At 50.7% G+C, this 19,502-nt stretch overlaps 1 protein-coding gene across 1 annotated transcript in view; it reads right to left on the bottom strand.

Moving 5' to 3' along the window:
- ADAMTS7 (ADAM metallopeptidase with thrombospondin type 1 motif 7) overlaps window positions 1-11,588 on the bottom strand; it is a 74,227-nt gene extending 62,639 nt beyond the window's left edge. The window contains exons 1-9 of the mRNA XM_063314392.1: window positions 11,585-11,588; window positions 10,994-11,337; window positions 9,406-9,604; window positions 5,720-5,907; window positions 5,421-5,504; window positions 3,998-4,122; window positions 3,533-3,682; window positions 1,381-1,524; window positions 133-277 (exon numbers count right to left, since the gene is read on the bottom strand). Coding sequence (XP_063170462.1) covers window positions 133-277; window positions 1,381-1,524; window positions 3,533-3,682; window positions 3,998-4,122; window positions 5,421-5,504; window positions 5,720-5,907; window positions 9,406-9,604; window positions 10,994-11,337; window positions 11,585-11,588 — 1,383 coding nt within the window. The remainder of the gene's footprint in view (window positions 1-132; window positions 278-1,380; window positions 1,525-3,532; window positions 3,683-3,997; window positions 4,123-5,420; window positions 5,505-5,719; window positions 5,908-9,405; window positions 9,605-10,993; window positions 11,338-11,584) is intronic.
- Between the last annotated feature and the right edge of the window lie 7,914 nt (window positions 11,589-19,502).

The raw sequence follows: 19,502 nt of genomic DNA, 5'->3' as shown, positions 1-19,502 counted from the left end.
GACGCTACCTCCTTCTTCAGGCACCCGGCAAACCCCTCGGTCTTCCCAAAATGCTCCTGCCTCAGACGGGCCCCTTCCCAGAGTGACTCTTCCCCGACGGCACAAAGCCCTCCCCGGCCTGCCCCTCCTTACATCCATGTCGTCACAGTAGGTGGAGTAGGCGCCATACTGGAGCCGGCACTGGTGGCTGACATCGTAGAGGACTCCCGGAGGAACAGAGGGGAAGTCAATCACGTCCTTGGCCGGGGGATCATCCAAACAAAGCCCCCAGCCCCGGCTGCAAAGAGACACACCCAAGTAAGCAGCTGGAGCATCGGGGGGCGGGTGTCTGACGGCGATCTGGAAAGGGACCCAGAACACATCATCTGGGATGACTCTTGCCCCACTGCCTCCTTCACCGAGGGCACAAGGAGAGGGAAGAGGAAACAGAGAGCTTTAGCCTCTGGAGAACCCCCTCCTCTCCCGCTTCAAGATCCAGAGAGGTGCTGGCAAGCCCTTCCGCTGCAGCCTCCACCCGGCAACCGCAGCTCACACAGACCAATGTGGCTCAGCATTTCCTCCAAGAGCTGGTCATCCACCTGTTCAGAGCTGTCCTGCCCACCCACACACACACCTCCTGGAGGAACAGCTCTTGCCCGGGGGGTGGCATCCAACAGGCAAGTTGGTCAGGGTGGAGAGAAGGTGGCTCTTAATGGCCCCTCAAACACGGAGTCTTGGAATTGCTACCCAACAGGTTTTGAAGGTTGCAGCAGAAGGAATCCAGGTTAAAAAAAAATTAAATGTCTTTATACAAAAATCAGACTTGCACAACTGCAAAGGAGGTGCAAGAGGGAGATTCCAGGAGGGTCCTTGCTGGCTGGGGGGAGAGTCCCACACCGTCTCCCCCTTGGCTGCAGGCCATCTGGGTTGATGGACGTCTCTAGGCAGAAGCCAGAGAGAATGCAAACGGACAGCTGTCGATCTGCAGTGGGCACGTGGGCCTCCTGGAGAGCCAGGGCAGCAGCAGGCACCGTCAGGCAGGGACCTGCAGCCCGATCACTCCCACGCCCAGGAGGCCAGAGGAGCTCCAGGACGAGATCCACCTCCCAAACCGGCGTGGGCGGTGCTGCCACCTCGGCAGGCTTGTTTAAGAACCCAACTGAGTTGTTTAACCAGGAAGCTTTGCTGACTTCCTAAGCAGGAGACTGACTGGAGTCGGACCTTCTGCTTTATTTTAAGATATTGTATGTCGCCCTTCAAAAAGCTTTCCCAAGCAGCTTGCAACTGTTCTAAACGCAGCAAAACTAGAGATAAATATTCAAGAATGGGGGGATCAGAAGCCTCTCTGTTCCCACTGACTCCTCAAGGAGCTGGCGGCAGCAGCGGAAGGCGCAGACTTACTCAAGGAAGCGGGTGACGTATTCCCTGCTGCAGCGAGACCAGGTGAGCGGCGACGTGTCGTACAGGAGCTGTGGAGACATGATGAAAGGCCTTTTCCCAACTGGCTCACAGTCATTGCCGCTTCCGTCGTGCTGAATCCCAAAACTGCAAAAGCACAGCCCCCAAAGGCAGTGAGACACGCGGGCAAAGGGGCTCTGCAGCAGCACCCCGGATCCTCTGGGGAGTCAAAAGAAGGGCCGGGAGGCAGGTCGGGGAACGCCGGGCTTCCAGGCACATAACAAGGGCAGCAAGAGAACAACCGCCCCGCATAAAACTTTCTGCTGAGCAGACCTTCTCGGGTGGAAGGAACAGCCAGGCTCAGGGGTTTCAATCCATGGCTGCATCTCTGCAGGAGTTGGCTGTTAGTGAAGACCCCCCTGCCCAAGGCCCACGATGGTTAGACAAGCATCTTTTTGGGTGGGGTTTAAAAGGGTAAGCAGCAAGCCTGGGGGCAGAAGATGGGGCGGCAATGCATCGAGAGGGGGTGACTGGGCTGCTGGGGAAGTGTCACAACCCAGAAAGGATCACCAGATCTGCTTAGGACCAAACAACTTGCAAAGGTCTTGCTGGCAACGGCTAGGGAATTCTGGGAGATGAGCCACGTATCTTAAAGTTGCTGAGGTTGAGAAACGCTGCTCTAGACCGCCCTTGAAGGTGGGCAACCATGGGCGGGAGTTGCAGGGTCAGGCTGAGGAACAACAGTCAAACCAACGGGCTTTGAGAATCACAGCTGTTTTTCCCAGAGGAAGCCCTCTTCGAAGTTGCAGGATTTCCCATTTTTATGACTTCAGCATTTGACCATTTTTATGGGTTTTAAACAAATGACGAACATGTTTTCTACAGGTAGTCCTAGCTTACTGACTGCCTTGTTCAGCGACCGTTCAAAGTTATGATGGTGCTGTCCCATGACGGTGTTGTCACATGATTGCCGTTACAGTCAGTACATGTCGTCCTGTGCCTGACCTGTTGTTTTCCTTTTTTTTCCCCTTGCAGAGCAAAGAGACTGGAGAGGAAGGGATTACAAGGGAGTAAGCAGGCACACAATGGGGAATACACTGGCTGTTTGCATAGTGCACTCGCAGCTGCCACCACCAGTGCATTCCTTTCTATGTGCATTCCCCATTGTGTGCCTGCTTACTCCCTTGTAATCCCTTCCTCTCCAATGAATGTAAATACAAACATTAATTCCCTTCTTGCTAATTATCCCAGCCTGGGGGGGGAGCATTCCAAAGGGTGGGGAGTGGTTAGGAGACAAACAAAAGCCAAAGGTATGAAACTTATTAGCCTTGTCAGTTTTGAGCCAGAAAGCACAGTTGCAGTCACATGGTTGCCCACTTAGTGACTGCAGGCCCGCAACTAGGGTCTGTGTCACCCAGGGCAAACATGGATTCCATGCCCATTTTGGTGCACACCCCCCCAGTGCTCATTTTGGCACCCCCGATGCTCATTTTGGTGCCCCCCCAGCACATGCCCCGCTTGCACACACACCCAGTTGCAGACCTGAGCGACTGCTTCGCTTAGCAATGGAGCTGCCAGCCCCAACTGTGGTTGCTAAATGAGGAATACCTGTCCTTTTACTTGCTATGCAATAGAAAGCTAAAGAGAGCTTTAAAAAAATCAGGGTCAGAAAGCAAACGATCTAGGATTGTCCACTGTGATCCCAAAAGGGATTATTTTGTTGTTTTGCAGTTGTACATTTGTCTCTCTCCTCCCCACCACCCATATAGGTGAAGATGCGCTTTGAACACCTTCTGCCGAGCCCTTGGCAGCCAACCACAACCAAAACTAAGATTTCCCCCAGAATTCCCTCGATGTGACTCATAAAAATGGAATGGAGTAAGGTTACAGAAATGTTGGCAACTGGACAGCTTTCGCTTCAGAACCCAATTTACAGTATCTCTCAGCTTATTAAGGGAGAGACTTCTGGGGGGTTTTCTATTAAAGGACCCCATGAACCATTTCCCAGGGGACTGGGGCATGTGCAGGTGGCCAGACTGTGAATCTCTCCCAGGCTCTGAACATGCCAGCACACCCTCCTTCCGGTGATCAACCTCTGCAAATCTCTGCTCGGCCTTAATCTCAGATAGGCCAAGAGGCCCGGCTGCAACATTACCTGTGTCCCAGTTCATGCGCCACAGTGAAGGCTAAGGGGAGACCCGTGTCCTCATTCACGTTGCAGCTCCGGTGTGGCTGGCACATGCCGGAGACGTGGGCCAGGCCCAATGTCTCACATGGGCGGTTCATGGCGGTGCAAATGTCCTTCCTTTCCAGATCAGGGAGTAGCACACAGAGAGAACAAAAGGGTAGTCACAGTACTGAGCAAGACTCAGCCAGGCTGAAGGAAAATAAATCAGCAACTGGAAAACTCTGGGAAAGAACGAGGGGCCACTCAAAAACAGAAGCAAACCAACACGCTCTGGCATTTCACATCCAGCTACAGAACATGTGAGACGCCTTTACAGTTTGGTGTGGGGCCACAATCTCCACAATGTTCACCATGCACGCTCTCCCTTCAAGAAGTTCCTCACTTTTAGTGAAGGTGACACACCTTAAGACAGCACCAAAGCCCCAAGGATACCTGGTGAGCAGGATTGCAACGTCATGGTGCAGCGGGTGAGCGTCCCCCTTGGGGTTGATGGCCTTCTGCCATTTGCAAAAGCTTCTCAAGGTGTTGTCCGCATGGTGGCTAATTTTCAGATCCTCCTACAGAAAGAAAATTAGAGCCCTCAATTAACAGACAGGGATATCGTACTGCTATGATTATCATTGCTGGCAAACCATTGACAACCATTAAAACAATTAAAAACTATACATATAAAAAGAAACATAAGATATTATTATCATTATCATTATTATTTCCCCTTTCCTCTAAAGCTGAGATTGCCTAAAACCTTTATATGAGTTCAACAATCTCAGAAAGTCTGAACAAATGCAGTGGGTTTTTAACACGTTACAGTTATTGACAAGGTGTTGTCATCCATCTCATGTGCAACCTGCATCTTTATGACCCCTTTTTTGCCCCCTCCTGCCTCATTCCAGCTTAAATCCCCCATCAGTCCAGCCACTCCATACATCTAACAAAGGGAGCTGCAGCTCATGAGAGCCGATGCCTTTTAATGAGATGTGCGGATCAGAAAAGGGCTCCTCCTGATTTCTGGCTACCATAGACTAACGCAGCTCTCTTCCTACAGTATTGGGGGGGGGGAGATGTTTTCCCTAATTTCCCCCCAGCAACAATCCCATAAGGTAAACTGGCCTCACAGAGAGCGACACTCCTGTTTAGGGTTCTGAGAATATGCCCGAGTTCTGCGTTCCCGCTCTACTTGCGAGGTTGGTTCCCTTCTCGGATGCTGCGTGATGGCTTCACAGCCGCTGCTGAAGTTCCTCTGACCATGCCAGCCTCCCAGGAAGCTCTGCTCTGTCATGAGGCAGCAGAGGAGCCCCCCTGGGAGCTTGCTGGAGTTTACTAAGTACTCCTCGGGCGGCTTATAGAGACACGCTGACCTGCCCCTGAAGACACTTTCCACCCAGGAAATGCACAAATTCCTCCCCGAACATCTTGCAGCCTTTCCATCAGTGGCACACAAATGCACACTACCTCCCCCAACAGTTATTATTCTTACAATGTATTTAAAACCTTTTCAATTTGACCTTCATCTTTTTAATTATTAGAATGGCACGCAAGACTAAAAATGCTACAGAATATACCCTAAAAAAGAAATCATCAAGGCAGCCAAGCCAAAAGAGGTTCGTATGCAAAAAGAATTTTGGCAGCTGCCTGGACCAGCTTTCAAGCAACCTGCAGCGAAGTCTGCTGGGGAACCTAAGAACCCGGTGGAATTGCCGCAGGAAGAAGGGACAAGACACGCAAATAAATAGGGACCATCACAGAGGAACTTGACACAGAGCAGCTGGAGGCAATGGAAGGAACGTCCTGAGTCTTCTTTGTCCTGAACCTGCAGGTATGAGTAGAAGCAGTCTGACAACCTTCTTCTTTTTACCTCCTCATCTTCCAGAAAGATAAGACGCACAATGGAAATGTGGACCGGGTTCCCAATGCTGGCATCATGGAATAAACCAGCCACCTGTGTTGTGGGAGAAAGAGAGCCACTTGGTGAGTTCTGCACAGGGGAAGGGAAGCCCCCCCTCCTTGTTCCACAAATGCATCCCAAACGTTTCGTACAACCAGATCAGCCCAAACCTCTCACTTTGCTCAGAAATGCAACCCTTGCCTCAGCTGAGGTACATCTTGGTCTGCTCTGCAAAGGAACCACAGCCAACAAGCCTTCACAGCACTCACCATGTTCATGACTGTCAGGACGTACTTCTCAACATGCCCGCTGCCATGGTACTCCACCATCTTAGTGTCAGCCACAACCAGGGTCTCCACCCATTTCTCCTTACTGACAGAGCGTGGCTTGATCCGCCGTTTCCTCCGCTGCTTCTCCTCCCACTTTTCTCTCCACTTTTCTGAGTTTTTTGGGTTTTCTTGAGATGGGAGAAGGGGGGAGATGGTGAGATCTCACTGTGGATGGTGGCCTACTCTGAAGGTCTCCATCTCCTCCAGAAGGAACTGAGCTCTCCAGCCATCCTGCTTTAGAGCTGGGAACCAGGCTCTACCCATCCATTCCTGCCCCCCACGATGCCTCCCCGAATCCAGGAGTCACAGTGCCACCATCCGCCTTGAAGACACCTGAAAATCTTCTGATATCCCTGAGAAGACAGCATTTGGAGCATCTTCCTTGTTGTATAAATGCAGGACACTCAGCCTATGGGTCATATGGGTTCGTGCCTATGAAAATCCAGACATTAGGCCTATGGGAACCCTGACGCACACAAATTGGATCACTAGTGCTCTTAACTGTCTCAAGCAGCCAAGCATGCAGAGAGAAAGCTTCCAATTTTTTTTAAAAGTAGCTAACTTTCCTATACCAGCAACTTTACTTTTGTAAGGAAAAATGTTTCCCATGATGGAAGTACATCTGTTTCAATCCAAGCTGAATTCTGCCCATCAGATATGGCCAAGCAAGGTGAGCATTCAATTAAAGCCAGGTGAACAGAAGACACTGTGGATACTAAATCATTCAGTAAACTGGTTCACGCTGTCCAGATGTGCTAGACTACGACTTTTCTAAAGTCCATTAAGTGTGGCTCTGGAGGGCAGGGGGCTAGTAAAAAATTTGCTCCTGTTTCTTACAATCCTTTGAGCCAGGTCCATGTTCAGTAATAAACTTTGGAATACCCACTCCAAAAATGCTGAGAACATTTTCCTGAACTGTGTCCAAATAACAAATTTATTACTAGCAGCAGATTTTTTACAAACATGCAATGGACAAAAAAAAAATTGGTATCCTCATGTACCTTACATGAAAAAAAGGTAAAACAACAAAATATATTACAATTCAATAGAAGAACTGCATGGGCAGGCCTACAAATGTACGTAAAATACAAGACAAACATTAAACAGATTGAAGTATGTAAATCAACAGATCAAATGCCAACCAAGAGGATTCAACCAAGAGTAGACAATAGGATATTTCCCAAAAGAAGCTTGTGTCCACTAACATGGTTCCTTTTGTACTTTTCAAATAACCTTTGCTAAGTTCCTGTTCTGTTCTGCCCAGTTACCTGTCCGTGTCCAATTCTGACTTCTGGCTGGTTCTTGTTCTGTTCCTGCCTCATAGCCCATTACCAGCCCAGTTGCCGGACCCAGTCATGGGCCACTTCTCATTTCCCCTATAGCCAACCAGTTGCCCCTGAGCTAAGACCCCTAGAGAAGAGGGGGACAAGCCAATGGCCTCCGTTGCTGGAAGAAATGCACAGCCATCAATACCTTCTGCCCCTTTTGAAGCCCATCTAGTTGGTGGTTTAATGGCTTAGAACTATAGGCTAAGCTGCAGTGTTCTCCATCCATTCTGGGGTTGGCAAAAACTCTCCCAGCACGAAAGCCATCACCCTCCTGGCCAGTCCCCAACATCCCCCCAAGGAAAAATGGGTCCCAAAGTCAATCCACTTTGTCCCGCTTGAAGCTGCCCTCGGACAGGGCCAGAAGAAGGGGGAAACGTGGCTTCCATGCTGCTGCCTACCCACTCGGTTGCTGAAGGTCCTCCCTCCCTCCCTCCCATTACAGTAATTCTTGGAATCCCTAAAGGATGTATTTGTTTTGGTGCTACCACTAAACCCTTTTCTGGGGTAGAAATCCTTTTGTATTCCTGTACTTCTTTGTTGCTGACAAAATGTGAGTAGGTGGAACATGGGAAAGGTGCAGGATGATGCAATCACTTTGTTCACATTTAAAGGAAGAGATGATTTAACTTTTATAAAATAACTGAAAAAGGACTGTCCAAAGATTTTGCGGCCCAGCCTTCCTGGCACTCAGACCCTCACATTATTCCCACAACCCGGTCTTCAAGCCCCCTGCCATCCGCCCTCCCAGGGACCCCTCCCTCCAGAATATAAACTCACAGGAGGTGCCCATGTTGCCTTCCTTGACTGGCGGTTCCACCACCCAATCATCACAAACACCAGAGACCTAAGCTGGGGCAGCTGGGGCCTGCCCCCCTCCCGCCAGTCTAGGAAGTGGCGAAGGCAAGGGGCCGCTTGGGTGTGCTTGGGCCTTTCTTGGGGGCAGCAGGCAGGGCGGCTGGCTGGAGAGCCCCTTTCTTTTATCTGTCCCAACTCTACCGCCACTCAGCTTCGCTGAAGGAGGGGGAAACCCTTCTGCCTAAGTGTTTTTTCCCCAGGAGGCCTGATCCTATTTCTTCTGGGTCATCCCTGACTCAGTTTCAGCAACCTTGAACACAATAAGCAGAACTGCACACTCAACCATTTCCCTCGCCCAGTGATTAGCTGGATGTTTTGGATAAATGAAGGCATTGTCTTATTATGGGCTGCCATTCTGCAGCCGGAAGACTAATATGCTCCAGCTGGTCCCCCACCATGTTCCATTTACTACCAATCAGGGTGAAGGAACAAGTTTTGTTTCTTCTGGAGAAGAGGAAATGAACAGCCAAGGAGATGTAGCATTGATCGTGCAAATGCAATTAGCGTGGACTTCCGCAATGTAAACAGAGCTGGGGCGGAAGGGGGAAGGGCACAGGCTGAATACCAAAAGTTTGGTCCTATGAGAAAAGAGATGGGTGTACAATCAATAGGCTTCTCAAAATGCTGGTTGGGGGAAACCATTTTATAAAAGGAAAAGTTTGCTGCTTTGAATTTATGGGCTAATCACTGCAGCAGAAAATATTTGCCACAGGAGTCCGGTAGCACCATTTTTGGCTAACATGTTTTATTAAAAGGCATACGCTTTGGTGAGCTGCATCTTTTAATAAAACTGGTCAGTCAGAAAAGTGCTCCCAGACGTCTTCTGCTTTTGGGCTACCAGACTCACGCAGCTCTCCTCTTACTGTGACAGTTCCCTTAACCTGCACTGGAAATGGTATTTATTTGTCCAGCTGTTTCTTCAGATTTTTCTACAACTGTAATTGAAATCTTCTCTTCGCGCTGGGAACTCAGTCTCCTAGCTAAACCCCAAAGACAGCATCATCTGGAGGGGCCCACCACAAACCCCCCCCCCCCGAGATTTGGCATGCTTTCTCTCTCCAGCTGCTGGCCACTGCCCTCCATCACCCGGGCAACTGACAAGCAGCCATGCCTCTCTCCTGTTCTCCTGGCACCCACCCGCACCGGCCAGGGCCGCCCACCAGCCATGCAGGGGGGCTTCACCAGGCGCTGGGGATGCGGGGGAAGGGGAATTTCCCCAGCGGCACCAAAGCCGGGCAGGAAAGCTCAGCCAACAGGGCGGGGCAGGCCTCACCAACCCTCAGGCGGGAGGACAGCACCTCAGCACAGCCACGCGGAAGAGCCCAGAACACCTAAAGAGAACCATTCCTCCCCCAAGGAGAGGACACAGAACCATGGCTTCAAGCGGTGAGGAACCGGTTAGGAGGCTTCCCTACACGTGACTCCCACATCAGGAAACATTACCTCGCACTCCACACGTCCTGGCAGAGGCTGGATGCTTCCTGTCCCCTTCTGTGCTCCAGACCGAAACAGACTCTCCGGCTTCCTGCTCCAGAACGTGGCGTCGAGATATCCTGTGCGGTTGGGCTGTACTCTCCCTTGGGTTGCTAGGAGCCAGCGGTTCAATCAGGAAATCTTGGCCAGCCAGATGAAAGATGCCTTTCTGGGGAGGAAAGTCGCGGGTCCTAAAGGCTCTCAGTCTGCAGAAATTGGCACGCCACTTCAGCATGTGTGTTTTCAGCCCACTCGGTTGAGCAAGAAGGTGGAATAAGCCTCTTCTCCTAGGGACTCTCCCAGGGAAGCTAAGCTAAGCTAAGCTAAGCTAAGACAAGACATGGGGAGGACGCTGCCTCTGAGATCTGCTGAGCAAATCCATTTCGCTCTCTCAAACCTGGGCATGCCAACCGAGAAACGCCTGGCCTTCAGAGGCAGCCCAGCACTGCAGCCAAGAGAGGTGAGCGCCCCGCCAGACGCACATGCAGTCTCTCTGGGCCCAGCATCCTCTGGGCTCTGAATCTCAGCCTGCTGTTCAAGGCCCACTGAGAGTTGGTGATCCCCCTTCAGCCCTGGGAGCCACGTTGGGCCAGGATGTCCAAACTCAGAAGCACCTTCTCAGACCAACGACTCTTGTAATGCGTGCTAGTCTGAAAAGGCCCTTCCAGACTCCTTCCGATCTGAAAGGAAGGCGGACCCCTGGAAAGGCGAGGGCGCCGGGATCAGAACCTGGCCGAGGAGGCAGGACAATTTTCCTCCCAGGCTTCTCTGGCCTGGAAAGCTCAGGAAAGCAGCACAGGTCACTGTGCGCGACACAGTACTCGAGGTCAGTGTTTCGCAAACCAGGTTCCCCAAGAACGTAACGGGGTTGCCTGAGAGACAAAGGGCAAAGACCAAAAACTCTTCATTCAAATGCAGCCAACTTTTATCACTAGAGCTTTGGCTCTTGATCAGGGATTCTGGTTTTGGCTTTTGTTTTGGGATGAATGGGTTCTGCAGCCTGAAGAGGTTTGAAAATTGCTGCTCTAGAGCCAGAGGCAAAAAGGTGCTTTGAAGCCTGTAGGAGCTGTGCCTGGGGTAGCAGCTCTGAGCCTGGGAAAAGACAGACTAGCTTTAAGGAGCTGGAGACAGCCCGCCTCCAGCTCCCGGTCCCCCAGGCCCTGAAGCACCTTCTTGCCTTCCAATCCAGAGCACTACACAACCCTCCTCTGCGCCAACCTCACTCCCTTCTGCCAAACCTGGAGTGGGTGGGGTGGGTGGAGGAGCAAAGGGGAACATCTGTGGGAATGGGTTCACATGTGTGTTTCCTGTGGAATTATCTTCAGCAATATATTCTTGAACACAATCTCCCCAAAGATACATCTGTTTATGAAAAACAAAACTATGAGATGCACTTGTGCTGACTTCACAGAACGATTGCTATACCAGATGTTGAACAAAGAAGGAATTCAGCCTGAAGGCCGGCCAGCAGGACTTAATCTCAGCACTGGGAAGGACGCCAGAGCCAAGGCTTCCCCCCCCCCACCGTTCAAAAGACTCCCTGCCCCAAGACACTCACCAGCCCATCACACGTGCTGAGGGCTGCCAGCCCACTTTTCCTGTCCTGGTTCTGAACGGACCCTATCATATGACACAAGTTCCGGCTGGACGCTCGAATCCAGGCCCGAGAGATGCCTCCGTACCGCTTCTCGCTAACAAAGCCGGGAGCCAAGAGGTGAGGGTTGAGGCTCAGGTTGAACCTCAGCTGCTGCCCTCTGAGAACGAGGGTGTAGAAGGCCCCTGGGTGAGTCTGAGAGAAAGCGGCCCGTTTGGACAGCAGCCGGTGGGACAAGTTGTAGGAGAGAAAGGCCCCGCTCTCGTCGACCCTGATGGGGTGCACCACGTCATAGCCGGGATCTGCACCTGAAAGAAGCCCTTTGGAATGAACGGGGGGGGGGGGGGGGGCGCAGGGCCGCAACTAGGGTCTGTGTCACCTGGGGGCAAACATGGATTCCGCGCCCATTTTTGCGCCCTCCCAGCACTCATTTTGGCGCCCCACCAGCGCGGTGCCCCAAGGGGTTCTGCTACCCATACATTCATCTCGTATTTGGCAGATGCTCCCCTTGTTAGGGTGACAAAGGGGCAAGCTGAACCTCTCTGAGGCACCAACCCATCTGGACAAGAAAATCTCCAGTCTGGTCTGGAGCCTTTGCGTTTGGATGATTAGAGGCTGCAGGATGCTCTTCTTCCCTCCCACCTGGTTCAAGAGGGTCCCCGGCCACCTCCCCACCTGTAGGCAGGGCCCCCTTCTGCAGGTACAAGTGGCCCTAACCTTGGCGGCTCTCAGTCGGAGGCGAAGTGTTTTCCCCGCCCCGGGCCTCCAGCTGGTGGGCGAGCTTGCCTCCAAGAGGCTCCGGCTCCTGCGGGGGCCTCAAGCCGAGGCGAGGAAGGGGCGGGGGCCCGAAGCAAGCAGCTCGAGGACAAAGAAGAGCGGGCTGGAGGGCGCCGGCATCCCTTTGTCCCCCCGCATCGCCTCTCCCGCGGAGAAGCCGGGCCGGGCGGGCGGTTCAGAGGCTCGCGCAGCGCTTGTTCTTGCAGGGCGACTCGACTTCCAAGCGGGCTCGCGGGCCGCGACACTCCCACGACAGCGCGGCAACCTTTGTGCGCGTCCAGCCCGCCCCCCGCCCGCCTCGCCTCGCCTCGCCTCGCCGGCCGGGAAGAAGCCCCGCTTCAGGCAGGGGGGGCTGCGTGCAGCTCCGGGCCCCGCTCCCCGTACTCACCTGGGGGCTCCGCGCAGCCACCCCGGGCCAGAACGACGGCGGCGGCTACCAGGAACAGCGAGCGGGCCATGCCTGTTGGAGCAGGCAGGGCGGCCTCAAGGTGCCGGCGGCGGGCGCGCGACCGACCTCCGGGCTGCGACGCCCCGCCGGGCAACCTGGCTCCTGGCAGCGGCCGCGGCTCGTGCTGCCTCTTCCATACCGGCGGCGGGAGCGGCGCCCTCCTGCCGGCTCCGCCCCCGCCCGGCCGCTGCCCTGATGGGCGGGGGGTCGAGGGCGGCTGCCGGGCCCGCCCAGAGGCAGCGGGACGAGGGCGCGGGCGGCGCGGCTCCGCTCCGCTCCGCTCCTTCTGCCTCGCCCCTTCGCCCTCCCGGGCCGGACCGCGAGCGCCTCCTGCCGCCGCCGCGTCGGAGGGGCCCGGGCGGTCGGGCGGATGCGCTGGCTCCCGGGGCTCCGTTCGCGAGCGGGGGTCTCGTGTCGTGGCTGATCCCCGGGAGCGCTCGCTCTTTGCCCGGCTTGAGCCGCTCTGCCAAGCCGCGCCTACTTCGGCCGGGGCTGCCGCTCTCCTCTCGCCCAGCGTCCTCGGGCCTCGCAATGTAGCAGGCACCAGCCTAACAGCCTCGCCCGGCGCAAACGGGGAAGCCAAAGTCCGTTTGTCCGCTGGCGGCTGCATTCCCACGACCAGCTTCTCTTCAGACTTTACTCAGTTACTTCCGTTGTGTAGATTTGTATGATGCATCTTACCATGAACTAACCATGTAGGCTCAAACAACATACTAAACTAAAATGTCTTTGGCTAGGGTTCCATGCACTGGCAGGGCCGCAACTGGGGAGGGGGGGGCAACCGGGGCATACGCCCCGGGCGCCGCGCTGGGGCGGGGGGGGGGGCGCCAAAATAAGCGCGGAATCCATGTTTGCCCCGAGTGACACAGACCCTAGTTGTGGCCCTGTGCACTGGATGCTGAGAGAGGAGGAGAGCAAGGGGGAGGCAGCACTGGGTGGCTTGAAGGAGGCTGCCAAAAAAAAAATCACATCATGGCTTAGAGCATGAGAGAATGCAGCAATCTTGGTTGCAAAACTTTTTTTATCTGTTCCACACAAATATGCCAGTTGTGGCATATTTACTGAGCCACAGCTAACTGCACCATAGTGCAGTGTGTTGGTTTGGTGCAGACAACGTGCTGTGTCCCTGGTGTAGTTGCATTGTGCTGTTTTAATCATGCTGGATTAAGCCACGGCTCGCTCACCTCAGAGAGGTGATGCTGGCACGCACTCTTGCAGCGTTCCATTTGGTCCAAATCACAGTTTCCTGTAAACCCAGTTGGAGATTTGAACAGATTTGTGCACCTGAAAGTGAAGCGCCTCACAATGTAGTTCTTAATATGCCAGACTGGACTCTAGTCCTGAAAAGCTGCTCTTCATCCTCCTTGCACGGGGGAGGAGGGGAAGTGGCATGCAGGGACTGGCAGGCCAAGGAAGGTCCAAATAAAGAGACACACAAGCTGACTCAGCAGTTGCTCTCCTGGTGTTCAATAGAGTTTTACTTCACGTTCAGGTTGTAAACGTGCAACTTTGCCAAACTGATTTATCTGAACAGAACGGAGCAGCTGCGCTCGGGTCTCCCAGCTCTGGGGGCAACAGAAGCGGGCCGGCAAAAGTGATGTGCATGGGGAGGTGGCAGAGGGGGGCGGGAGGTCGCCCTTTCTGCTTAGTCTTGGGCCAGCCCTGCTCTCTGCACCGAGCGATGCCCATGACTTTTGCCCCACAGACTGATCATCACCTAGGGGAGAGGCTGTGTTCTGGCTGTGGAGCCCCCCCCCCTTCTTCTTTTCTGCTGGTGTTTGTTTAGCTGAAGTGAGGTGCTGACACAGAAGACACAATGGCAGACAATCCTTGCAACCAGAAAGGGAGAGAGACTGTCCTAACAGCCAGGAAACACACTGAGACAAGGAACTGGTCTCTAATATTTATTGCTAGTACTGAACAGGAATCCTAACAAACTGAAGAAGACATATAAACCCCAGACATATAAACCCCAAGGGTTAAGGCGGTCCCGATCTGTGTCTCTTTGAATGGCTGACCAATTCCCCAGTGCTACGCATGCGCTTGACAGTCTGGATGGGAGCCCCCTGCTCGCCATCCTTACTCATGACAGAGACCAGTCCGGATGCCCCCAGAGCTTTCTAAGACGCTGAGGAGGAAAGGGGGTGCCTACCAGAAGCGGGAAAGAGTTCTAGGTGGCTACTAAAAAGTGTCAGGATTTTCTCAGACAGGCTGAAACTTGGAAGGAGCTGAGACGTGTGAGACATGCCAAGACCTGTGAAAAAGGCCTTTGGGGGTAGACCCAAGAAAGGTCCGTGAGAAGGCTTGACAGTGAGCAAGGCGAGAGGGCAAAACATCTCAGCTCCCGTGTTATGCCTCTCTTCTCTCAGGAGGGAAACAAAGTCCTCGCTGGTCAACACTGCAGAAGGGGCTGGAGCTCAGGACAGTCTAGGACAGGATGAAAGAGCATTTAGCTAATTTAAATTAACTCAAGTTGATTTACATTCTAGGGTTGAAGGAGCCAGTAGAGGGGATTAGAGAACCACGTACTATGATCTTGGGATCTCCTGGACAACCACAGAGAACCAGAAGACTGCAGAACAGCCACTGTTCTTATCTTCAGTGAGGGAAAGGAGGTCAACCCAGGAAATACAGCTTGATGTCTGTAACAGGAAGATTATCAACATGGAACTGCTGGGAGAGGTGATCCATTGGCACATGGTGAGGTACCATCAATACACTGGTGACTGGTTATGTTCACTCAGGTCAGGGTCAACTCATAGTGACCACCCAGATACATTTTAGTAGTAGTACAGGTAGTCCTCGGCTTATGTCCATTCGTTCAGCGACTGTTATGGTGGTGCTGAAGAAATGGACGTATGACCAATCCTCAAAGTTCTGTCCATTGCAGCACTCCCCCCGGTCACGTGATTGCAATCTGGATGCTCGGGTGCCTGGCTTGCGATGATGTCGCAGGGAGCCACAGTCCTATGAACGCTGTTTGCAACCTTCCCTGCTGGCTTCCCACAAGCAAAGTCAATGGGGAAGCCGGCAGGGAAGGTTGCAAGTCACCCCAGTAAGTCACTCCTGCTTTTTCTCCTGCCTGCAGCACTCTGCTGGCTGCGTGTAGCCTCTGCCAGCCCTCCCCCAGCCTCCCCCACCCCCCGCGGCGCCCCCGTGCTCCTTGCCTGGGACTCCCGCTGCTTCTGGCTTAATGACCCGGGCATCTCAGGGTTATGACAGAAACTGGGACTGCCTGGGATTGCCATTGCTAAGTGATGTGGTCACGCGATGTCACATTTTGCAGCTGCATCGCTTAGCGATGGCATTCCCAGTTCCCATTGCCATCGTAATCAGAAGACTACCTGTAATAGTAATAATGCTTGTGAGCACTTGAATAGCAGCGAGGAACTCATGTTCATGAGAGCCAGCATGGGTTTGTCACAAATACCGTTAAGTCGTATCTGATAATTATTTTTATTTGTGAGCTGAATAAAGGGTTTGAGGGGATATAAAATTTTCAGATAACCCAAAGCGAAGACAAGTGGCTAATACTTTAGAAGAGAAGGTTCAAAAAAATCCAGACAAGTTTGAACAGCAGGCAGAAATAAGTTTAATGGGGTGAAATATACATCTTGTTCCTGGAGAGAGAAAAATGGAAGATTCAGGCACAGGATGACGGATACCAGGTTTGGTAGTAGCACGTGTAAAAAAAAAACCTGGATATTCTAGTAGTTCGCAGGGTGAAAGGTGAAAGCTGAAAGGCAGGGTGAGCCGGGCGTCCCCTCCAATGGGAATGCGTCCTTTAAACCACAGGACAGTGATTTGCTGCAGTAGCAGCATCTTTAAAAAATAAACCAGAAGGGTAAGCCATAAACAGCCCCAATGCCACGGCACCGGCAGGCAGCCAAGGTTTATGATTTGACTCCTGCTTATTCTCCTTGTTCCTTTGACCTTTGAATAGTTTAGTGACTGTTGTATATTCCTTTTGGTACATTTTAATGAAAGCCTGGTGGCAGATTCAGCCTTAGGCAGAAAACTTGCTTTTGTATCCGGTAGTTTGACAATGCTTTTTGATCTGTTTGCAGCTGGTTACCCTCTTAATCGCCCCCCCCCCCAATTCCAGCTTGTTCTATTTTGAGGCATTTCAGGAAGTTGATTCTTCCTTTTTCTCCCTCTAAACCGGACTCTCAAGCTCAACCTCTGGCTACCGCATGCGTATTTCACTGCTCTGTGGCCCTGGGAGCGTTCCAGATTGTTCCTCCTCCAAGCAAAGGTTGGCCAACTTTCTGCTCAGCTGTTCTAGCACTCAGTAACCATTCTTGGATCATCGTTTTCTCCCGTTCAACCACATTTTGGTCAGGGCCAGATGCTTGGGGTTTATCCCCAACTGCCCTTGGAAACAGTGTTTCCTCCTCATCATTTGGTCCATCAGTCAGTTTTATTAATGAAACAAAGCCATAATGTGGCTTGTTCATCTTTGTCTTTTCTGTGCTGCATGAACATGCTAATTACTGCAGTGTATAAACCATGACTCATGTCAAAGGAGCCAAGTAGTTTTATTCAATCAGCTATGCTTAAGGAAACCATTTATTTACTTATTTGTATCAGAAGCATCACAATTAAAATAAGGCATACTGTAAAACATAGAATTTAAAATATAAAAGTTAAAATATATAAAAGTTAAACAGATCTTGCCCAGAAACTGGCAACATTAATTGTGTTCTGTTGCGCTGTCATGAGGTCCTCAAATGTGCACTGATCAGGGCACAAAGGACAGGTGTACATGTTTGTTGTTGTCTGCTTGTCTCCACAGTCACGAAGGGCAGAGGCCATCGGACAGCTCCATTTGTTCAGAGTATCCCTGGATCTTGTTATGCCTGTGCGCAGTCTGTTCAACGATTTCCATACTTCCCAACTTTCGCCAGACCCAGGTGCCAGCAACTCTGCCGGTTCCATCCAGTGTTGGTTCTTTGTAGCTTTTCATAGGTCCACTCTACTTTTAAGTTCATCAAAATCTTCCATTGACCTAAGGAAACTTTTCCTGGATTTTAATCTCTGAGGAGCTAGTTGTAGGCCATACAGAGGGTGTTGTTTGAATACTGATGATTTAAGGCTCTCTCTATATGCTGCTGCTTCTCTGTGGACAGCAAGCAGGGCAATGCAAGCTAGGCGGTCGACCTTATCTAGAGAGGTTAGGTTTCAGACATCTGGTAATACTTCTGCTAGTTTCATTCAAAGCAACGTCTACTTTCCCAGCATATGCTGATTTATACCAAACTGGGCAGGTATATTCGCCTACCAAATAGCAAAGGGCTAATGCTGTTGTTTTAAAGACCTTTGGTTTGGCACCCTAAGTAGAACTCATTAATTTCCTGAGAATATTATTTCTTCCACTGACCTTCAATTTAGTATTGATACAGTGCTGTTTTTATGTTTAGGGCCCTATCTAAAGTAACCCCTAAGTATTTAGAGTTGTAGCAATGCAAGGAAGGGTTGTAACACTCCTTTCCACGTAATTTGCAGCTTCCTAGCAGCCTGCCTATTGCAAAGATGGAAGGCACATACCTGAGTTTTTGTTGGGTTTGGCCTTAGCTGGTTATCATGATAGTATAGATTCAGCTCTTCCAGGGCTTCAGTTAGGCATTGTTCTACCTCCTCAAATGTTTTTTCCCGTACAGCCATTGCTCGATATATAGTTGTTAGTGCCTGCAGGAAGCAGCTGATCATTGGTGTAAATATTGAAAAGGGGTGGGGCCAATACATACCCTGTGGTAAGCCATTCCTCTGATTCCTCCACCTACTTCATCTTCCCTGGAACGCCATGAAAAACGTATGGTTCTGAAGCAGATTCCTGATTATGTTTGTAAGCTTAAAATCTTTAGTCATATCATACACTTTCTACTTCAGTCTTCTGAGATTGATGGTATCATATGCAGCTGTAAGATCTATAAATACAGTTCCTGCTATGCTGCCCTTTTGAAATCCATCTTCAATGTACTGAGTTAAGGATTTGTGCGGTACAGCTTTTTTTGGGGCAAAATCCAGCCTGCTGTGGTATATGTAGCTCTACAGCTACAGTAAGGTGGTTTTGTATCATTCTTTCAAAGATTTTGTGAGTATGGCACAGGAGAGAAATTAGGCAGTAGTTCTTAGGATTGTTGGCTTCTTTACCTTTAGAACTGCTATAACCTTAGCCTTTTGCCAGATACCACGCATCTTACATTGTTCCAAACAATCATTAAACATTTCTAGTAGCCATTGTCTTGCTTTCGGCCCAAAATGTTTTATCTGCTCAATAAGGATACCATCCAAGCCAGCAGCTTTCTGTGATCTATACTTCCTTATGGCATCTCTCAGCTCTTCCATAGTAAAAGGGGACGATTAGTTAGTTGTTTCATCCTCATTTCTATTGATTTTAATCTTATATTTTGGAAGCGTTCGGTCTGAATTACCATTTTTTAAAAATACTTTATTAGAAAACAAAATAACATAAACAACATAATACATACAAATACATATAACAATGAACAAAAAAAAAACAGAACAGAAAGAAAACAACGAAGATTAAAAAGTGGTTTCCGACTATCTAAACTGTGATTTTGGGTCTATAGTTGTGTTCTCTTAACTTCTTCTCTATTTTCAATCTATGTCACCCCTATTTCTATTTGATTGTTTAGTTGCTAAATCCTATATACATATTATTTTTTGCATTGTCCTTATATAATCGAGAAAAGGTTGCCATTCATTCTTAAAATCGTCCATATTTGGTCCTGATCAATAATTTCTTGGAGCAGTTTTTAATCTGTTAGAATTGCCATTCTTAAGGAGCTGACTGGCTATTTGGTCTGCTGTCATGTTGGCATAGTCTCTAGAGCAAGTTGGGTCATTATTCAGGCGACTCAACAGTCTCCAAGCTTTGTGGCTACTTATATTTAGTTCCTCTATTAATTTAGTCCAGCTTTCTTAGCTTCAGCTATGGAATTAATTAGCTGCTGGCCTGCATTCACTGTGTCCTCTGCCACAGGATCAATGTCAAAGAGAGCTAGATACTTCTGCAATTTGTCCTTTGTCTCAGCTGTAAGACCTTGAATATAGTTGGTTTCGCAACCCGGGGGGGCTTGATAACCGAGAGCACTTTTTAACAGTCTCCATAAATTTATCATAGGTGCTTGGTTTAGGCATTGAGTAACAGCACTGTCCAGTAATGTCTGAAATTTAGGCCAGTCGGCTTTTTAAAATTTATACCTATGTCTAAAGGGGATACCG

This window comes from Candoia aspera, chromosome 13 (assembly GCF_035149785.1).
Source record: "Candoia aspera isolate rCanAsp1 chromosome 13, rCanAsp1.hap2, whole genome shotgun sequence".
NCBI lineage: Eukaryota > Metazoa > Chordata > Lepidosauria > Squamata > Boidae > Candoia > Candoia aspera.
This window is presented reverse-complemented; position numbering and strand designations above follow the sequence as displayed.